This window comes from Silurus aristotelis, assembly GCF_946808225.1.
Source record: "Silurus aristotelis genome assembly, chromosome: 10".
Classification (NCBI taxonomy): domain Eukaryota; kingdom Metazoa; phylum Chordata; class Actinopteri; order Siluriformes; family Siluridae; genus Silurus; species Silurus aristotelis.
Window position 1 is genome coordinate 30,479,298 of NC_139583.1, and position 7,500 is coordinate 30,486,797.

The 7,500-nt window shown below is 42.8% G+C and overlaps 2 protein-coding genes across 3 annotated transcripts in view; one reads left to right on the forward strand and one right to left on the reverse strand.

The window, feature by feature from the left end:
- Nucleotides 1–5,543, reverse strand: part of LOC310731810 (uncharacterized protein) — a 10,982-nt gene extending 5,439 nt beyond the window's left edge. For both annotated transcript variants that reach the window (XM_083551688.1, XM_083551687.1), the window contains exons 1-4: nucleotides 5,316–5,543; nucleotides 4,838–4,881; nucleotides 1,794–1,857; nucleotides 1,419–1,559 (exon numbers count right to left, since the gene is read on the reverse strand). In XM_083551688.1, the coding sequence (XP_083407814.1) occupies nucleotides 1,419–1,559; nucleotides 1,794–1,857; nucleotides 4,838–4,881; nucleotides 5,316–5,348 (282 nt within the window). In that variant the 5' untranslated portion in view covers nucleotides 5,349–5,543. The remainder of the gene's footprint in view (nucleotides 1–1,418; nucleotides 1,560–1,793; nucleotides 1,858–4,837; nucleotides 4,882–5,315) is intronic.
- A 1,650-nt stretch (nucleotides 5,544–7,193) lies between these two features.
- Nucleotides 7,194–7,500, forward strand: part of LOC310732543 (ADP-ribosylation factor 5-like) — a 5,838-nt gene continuing 5,531 nt past the window's right edge. Inside the window, exon 1 of the mRNA XM_083553191.1 lies at nucleotides 7,194–7,389. Coding sequence (XP_083409317.1) covers nucleotides 7,323–7,389 — 67 coding nt within the window. The 5' untranslated portion in view covers nucleotides 7,194–7,322. The remainder of the gene's footprint in view (nucleotides 7,390–7,500) is intronic.

The window sequence follows — 7,500 nt, forward strand, 5'->3', positions numbered from 1 at the left end:
CACTACACATGTTCACTACACATTACTACACATGTTCATTACACATGTTCAGTACACATGTTCACTACACATCACTACACATCACTACACATCACTACACATCACTACACATCACTACACATGTTCACTACACATGTTCACTACACATCACTACACATGTTCACTACACATGTTCACTACACATTACTACACATGTTCACTACACATCACTACACATGTTCACTACACATGTTCACTACACATCACTACACATCACCATACATGTTCACTACATATGTTTACTACACATCACTACACATGTTCACTACACATAACTACACATGTTCACTACACATGTTCACTACACATCACTACACATGTTCACTACACATAACTACACATGTTCACTACACATGTTCACTACACATCACTACACATGTTCACTACACATCACTACACATGTTCACTACACATGTTCACTACACATCACTACACATGTTCACTACACATCACTACACATGTTCACTACACATGTTCACTACACATCACTACACATCACCACACATGTTCACTACACATGTTCACTACACATCACTACACATGTTCACTACACATAACTACACATGTTCACTACACATCACTACACATGTTCACTACACATGTTCACTACACATCACTACACATCACTACACATGTTCACTACACATGTTCACTACACATGTTCACTACATTTTCACATTTTAATCTAATGGAAATAACACAAGTCACATGACTGTATCGCACTGAAACAGCACTGAGAAGTCGTGAAAATGTACCTCTGACTCGTACAAAGCAATGATATTGGAGACTCTTCCATACATTTATTACATAAACAACACCAAGCTGCTACTGCTGGGCCCCTGAGCAAGGCCGCTAACCCTCACCTACTCAGGTGTATAAATGAGATCAATGTAAGGTGCTCTGGATAAAGGTGTCTGCCAAATGCAATAAATGTAAAAATGTTCCTGAGCCATTATTACAGAAACACAACATCTCAACATAAACACATGAAATAAACCTGTAACTGATTCAGACTTTTAATAATAACGAATATTAAATTATTCTCTTTTCCTGTTTATTATATGGTGTGATACAAGAGCAATGTGTGTGTATAAGAATGTCTTATTCTGTTCAGCTTTACACAGTGTGTGTGTGTGTGTGTGTGTGTGTGTGTGTGTGTGTGTGTGTGTGTGTGTGCGCGCGCGTGTGTGCGTGTGTGTGTGTGTGTGTGTGTGTGTGTGTGTGTCTGTGCACGCATGTGTGTGTGTGTGTGTATGTGTGTGTGCATGTGTGTGTGTATGTGTGCGTGCGTGCGTGCGTGCGTGCGTGCGTGTGTGTGTATGTGTGTGTGTGTGTGTTTGATTGCTTTATGAGCCTCATTTCATCTTGCAATTCCTCACCAGGGTCAGAGCTAATCCTGCGCTGCACAGCACTTCACTGTCCCGCACCACCCCCAACGACAGGAAGTTCATCAGAGCAGTGAGCGTGAGACACAGAGATGCCAAGAGGTCCGCCAGGGCCAACTGGATCAGTGGCTTCGCCTGAAACACACACACATATATACATAATAACATACATACACACACACACACACACACACACACACACACACACACACACACAAATATAATCATACACAAATATAATCACTTACACACACACACACACACACACACACACACAAATATAATCACACACAAATATAATCACTCACACACACACACACACACACACACACATACACACACAGTAATGAAGTGATGATTTAGCGTTACCTGTTCTTTCAGCTGTTTTCTCTTTACAGTCGATGTGATAAAAACAGAGCAGCTTCCAATTAAACTGTAAACAAAATAATATTTACTGCACATTATAATGTAACAGTGTGTGATGTTCAGTTTATAATCACTGCAGTGAGAGGAGGTGTGTGAGGTGGTGGAGGTAGGGATAGAGATGGAAGTAGAATTAGGGTTGTGGAGGAAGAATTAAGGGTGGTGGGTGAAGGTAGAATATGGGGTGGGGGTGAAGGTAGAATATGGGGTGGGGGTGAAGGTAGAATATGGGGTGGGGGTGAAGGTAGAATATGGGGTGGGGGTGAAGGTAAAATATGGGGTGGGGGTGAAGGTAGAATATGGGGTGGTGGGTGAAGGTAGAATATGGGGTGGTGGGTGAAGGTAGAGGCAGAGGAGGAGGTAGAGATAGGGGTGGTGGTGGGTGCTGTCCGGGGGATGTGGTGCTGAAATGAGAAGTGGGTTCATGCACTCTGTGTCCTACTGATTCTTAATTTCCTCTATAAACTCTTATTAATCCTGAGCTTGTGTTAATTACGTGACTGTTTCAAAGAGAACGCGAACTTCTTCTTATAAAACAAACTATCAGATTCTCATCTGGGGAGGTTTGTGTTATGAAGGAGATCCAGTGTAAAACATCTGCCAAATCAAATATACGGATCATGAATCAGAACTTCATAGTGGATCGGTCGAGGCCCGGGTTACCAACAACCACCACAGGTATCATTAACCACAGGGTACCGGTGTAAATTGTGCTGCTGTTGGCTGAAGGAGGTGAAGGAGAGGAGGAAGACGTCTACAGAGACAGCAGGGAAAGGAGAAGTGGAGGAGAGTGGAGGTTCAGGTTGGTACTTTAAATGTTGGTACTATGACGGGTAAAGGGAGAGAGGGAGCTGATATGATGAAGAGGATGAAAGGTAGATATGTTGTGTGTTCAGGAGACCAAGTGGAAAGGGAGTAAGAGGAGGAACATTGGAGGTGTTTAAACTGTTCTATCATGGTGTGGATGGGAAGAGAAATGGTGTAGGGGGATTCTGAAGGAAGAGTACAGTAAGAGTGTAGTGGAGGTGAAGAGAGTTTCTGATAGGGTGATGATCGTGAAGCTGGAAGTTGAAGGGATGATGATAAATGTCATCAGTGTTTATGCTCCACAAGTGGGTTGTGAGATGAAGGAGAAGGAAAAATTCTGGAGTGAATTAGATGAAGTGGTAGAAGGTGAAGGAATGAAAGATTGGTGATTGGGGCAGACTTTAATGGGCATGTAGGTGAAGGGAACAGAGGTGATGAGGAGGTGATGGTAGGTATGGTTTTAAGGAGAGGAATGTGGAAGGGCAGATGGTGGTAGATTTTGCTAAAAGGATGGAAATGGCAGTGGTGAACACGTATTTTAAGAAGAAGGAGGATCATAGGGTGACGTATAAGAGTGGAGGAAGGTGCACACAGGTGGAATATGTTTTATGTAGGAGATGCAACCTGAAGGAGATTGGAGACTGTAAGGTGTTGGCAGGGGACAATGTAGTTAGACAGCATCGGATGGTGGTCTGTAGGATGGTTTTGGAGGCAAAGAAGAAGAGGAGGAGAGTGAGGACTGAAAGAAGAATAAGATGGTGGAAACTGAAGGAGGAAGACTGTAGTGTGAGGTTCAGGGAAGAGGTCAGACAGGAGCTCGGTGGTGGTGAAGAGGTGCTGGATGATTGTGAAACTACTGCAGAAGTGATAAGGGAGACAGATAGAAAGGTTCTTGGTGTAACATCTGGAAATAGAAAGGAAGATAAGGAGACGTGGTGGTGGAATGAGGAAGTGCAGGAGAGCAGAAGGAGAAAGAGGTGGAGAAACAGAAGTGGGATCGACAGAGTGATGAGAAAAGTAGACAGAAGTACAAGGAGCTGCAGCAGCAGGTAAAGAGGGATGTGGTGAAAGACAAGGGAAAGGCATATGAGGAACTGTAGGAGAAGTTGGACACTGAGGAAGGAGAAAAGGATTTGTAGCGATTGTCCAGGCAGAGGAACCGAGCTGGGAAGGATGTGCTGCAAGTTAGAGCAATAAAGGATGGAGAGGGAAATGTGTTGACTAGTGAGGAAGAGCACCACAGACACATTATTCGCTTTGAGAATGTTGATAGAGAAGGTCAGATGGAGTTGCATTGTGTTTGTGGATTAAGAGAAAGCAATGTGTGTGAATGAGAGGGAGGGCAGTGGAGGGGTGCGGTTGCAGGGAGAAGAGGTGGAGAAGGTGGAGGAGTTCAGGTATCTGGGGTCAACAGTGCAAAGTAATGGAGAGTGTGTTAGAGAAGTGAAGAAAAGAGTGCAGGCAGGGTGGAGTGGGTGGAGAAGAGTGATAGCAGGAGTGATTTGTGATAGAAGAGTATCTGTGAGAGTGAAAGGGAAAGTTTATAGGACTGTGGTGAGACCTGAGATGTTGTATGGATTAGAGACAGTGGCATTGAGTAAAAGACAGGAGGTGGAGCTGGAGGTAGCAGAGTTGAAGATGTTAAGATGTTCGTTGGGAGTGACGACGATGGACAGGATTAGAAATGAGTTTATTAGAGGGACAGCGCATGTAGGACGTTTTAGAGACAAGGTGAGGGAGGTGAGATTAAGATGGTTTGGACATGTGCAGAGGAGGGACATGGGGTATATCAGTAGGAGAATGCTGAGGATGAAGCCACCAGGAAGGAGGAAAAGAGGAAGAACAAGGAGGAGGTTTATGGATGTGGTGAGTGAAGACATGCAGGTAGTTGGTGTGAAAGAGGCAGATGTAGAGGACAGGGGGGTATGGAGACGGAGGATCCGCTGTGGCGCCCCCTAATGGGAGAAGCCAAAAGAAGAAGAAGAAGAAGAAGAAGAAGAAGAAAAAAAATTGTAACAGGAGTTTGAGGGTGTTTATTGTTTTTATGATGGTGCTTTTCTGACAGCATGACACTGCAAATAATTTTTCTCTCATTGACACACACACACACACACACACACACACACACACACACACACTCGCCTACACAGTTTAGTGAGACTCGAACACAAAGTGAAACTGACCTGAAACTCAGACAGGAGACGTAGAGGGAAGAAAGAGCTGTGAGCTGCAACAAACACACAATTAACGTCATAATTACATCACGTGTGTATACAGAACACACACACACACACACACACACACACACACACACACACTGCACATCTGCACAAGACTCACATTCACACAATATTTAATCCCAGAGTTTAGCATTAATTTGCTCTCCTGTTCCGTTCGTATGGGATTCTACAGTACTCAGGTGTTCATCAGGTCCAGGTGACTGATTCATTACACAACAACACAACAACACAACAACAACCCCGACCCCACAGACCGGGCACTATAATCACACTCAAGCTGTATAATCACTAATTCATAAAAAACAGATCAATCACACTGGTGTGTTTATGGGAATCTGATGAACTTTGATCACATCCCCTTCTGTTTTATTGATTATTGTTATAATTCCTTCTGTTAGAAAAAGTTACTAAAACACTTTACCTGCTGCTCTGAGAATCCGCTGCTGGAGTTCATGTCGCAGAATTAGAAAAGAAATCCAATTTCTAGAGAATTAAAGCGAAACAAAATCTCCATAAATCTGCGTCCAAACCTCTCCGTCAGAAGGAACAGCGCGCGTGATAATAATAATATTAATAATAATAATAATAATAATAATAATAATAATAATAATAGACACTCGCGCGGTGCTGCTGCTCCGCGTGCTGTCTGACGCGCTGCGGTTCTGTAGGGGCGTGGCTTCTTTTACCTGTACGCGACAGGGGCGCGCGAGCGCGGCGCTGATTGGGTGAAGAATAAAGTATGCGCTCACTTTCTGCACGAGTGCAGTGACGTAATAATCAGGGGGTCTGAGGTTTCCTGTGAACCTGAACCCTGATCTGTCTGTGTTTAGAGGAGACTTCAGTGGTAGATCAGTGAACTAAACACAATTTACAGCATCTGACATCTGACTCCCTTTTACAGGGTATAGACTTAGAACATTACCAGCAGAACACAACCTCACAACCTTCTGATCTGGAGTCCATCCTCTCATCCACCGACTCACTACCGGAAAGTGATGCTTCAGTAAATAGTGAAGAGAAATAAAACAAATCCTACTACTGTACTCTATAATAATAATAATAATAATAATAATAATAATAATAATAATAATAATAATAATGTAGTCGGAAGTGTATGTGAGTGTGATATAATGTATTTAAGATACACATCAAAAGTTACAATTAACACATTTATTTATTAACTTTGCTGATGTAACTTAAAAAAAACTTTAATTTCAACATGCAGAAATATTATATATAAATTACACTGTTTTAAATTACAAAATTAAATCACAAGACAGAGAAATCACATCGACTTGAATCCTTGATCTGTGAGATGATGAAAAATCTGCACTACAGCTCACTTTCATCCCTGAGTAAAACCAAAGTGGGATCTCAGTATTTGTTATAAACGTGCACGCGATAAGGTTAATAAGTGTGTGGCGCCCTCTACTGGACAGGGTAACAACCTCATTCATTTCTACACATTTTTTTGCCAAGCAGGTTTTTAAATAAATATTTAAAACGAACAGAATTTCATTACAGTCTATAATACAAACTCAGATGGAACAGTTTACACACACACACACACACACACACACACACACACACACACACACACACACACACACACACACACATTCATACCCATTACTTCTCTATCACCACTCCATCACTCGGTCACCCTTCTATCACTCCTCTATTACTCCTCTATCACTTCTCCATCACCCTTCTATCACTTCTCCATCACTCCTCTATTACTCCTCTATCACTCCTCCATCACCCTTCTATCACTCCTCTATTACTCCTCTATCACTCCTCCATTACCCTTCTATCACTCCTCTATTACTCCTCTATCACTCCTCCATCACCCTTCTATCACTTCTCCATCACTCCTCTATTACTCCTCTATCACTCCTCCATTACCCTTCTATCACTCCTCTATTACTCCTCTATCACTCCTCCATTACCCTTCTATCACTCCTCGTTCACTCCTCTATTACTCCTCTATCACTCCTCCATCACCCTTCTATCACTCCTCTATTACTCTTCTATCACTCCTCCATCACCCTTCTATCACTCCTCTATTACTCCTCTATTACTCCTTCATCACTCCTCTATTACTCTTCTATCACACTTTTATCAATCCTCCATTACTCCTTTATAACTCACTTGCTGGTGGGTTTTAATAGTGAACGGTGAACGTTTTTTTTTTTTTTTTTTTACAAACAATAAACACAACGCAATAAGTGACAGAATAAATACTTTGATCACGTGATATAGGGCCAAACCCATTGATTGCTGTGTTGCAATCCAGACCGGAAGTGACGCAATGCCTTCCACGGTGGCCCCTGGTAGCGACGTGGCAGCGCGCATGCGCAAACTCCAACCGGCTCTATCACAGAGAGGAGAGATTCCAGAGTACAGTGTCCGGAATTAGCGCTTCATCATGGGCTTAACTATTTCATCTATCTTCGGGAGACTGTTCGGGAAGAAGCAGATGAGAATATTAATGGGTGTGTGTGTGTGTGTGTGTGTGTGTGTGTGTGTGTGTGTGTGTGTGTGTGTGTGTGTGTGTGTGTGTGTGTGTGTGTGTGTGTGTGTGTGTGTGTGAGAGAGAGAGAGAG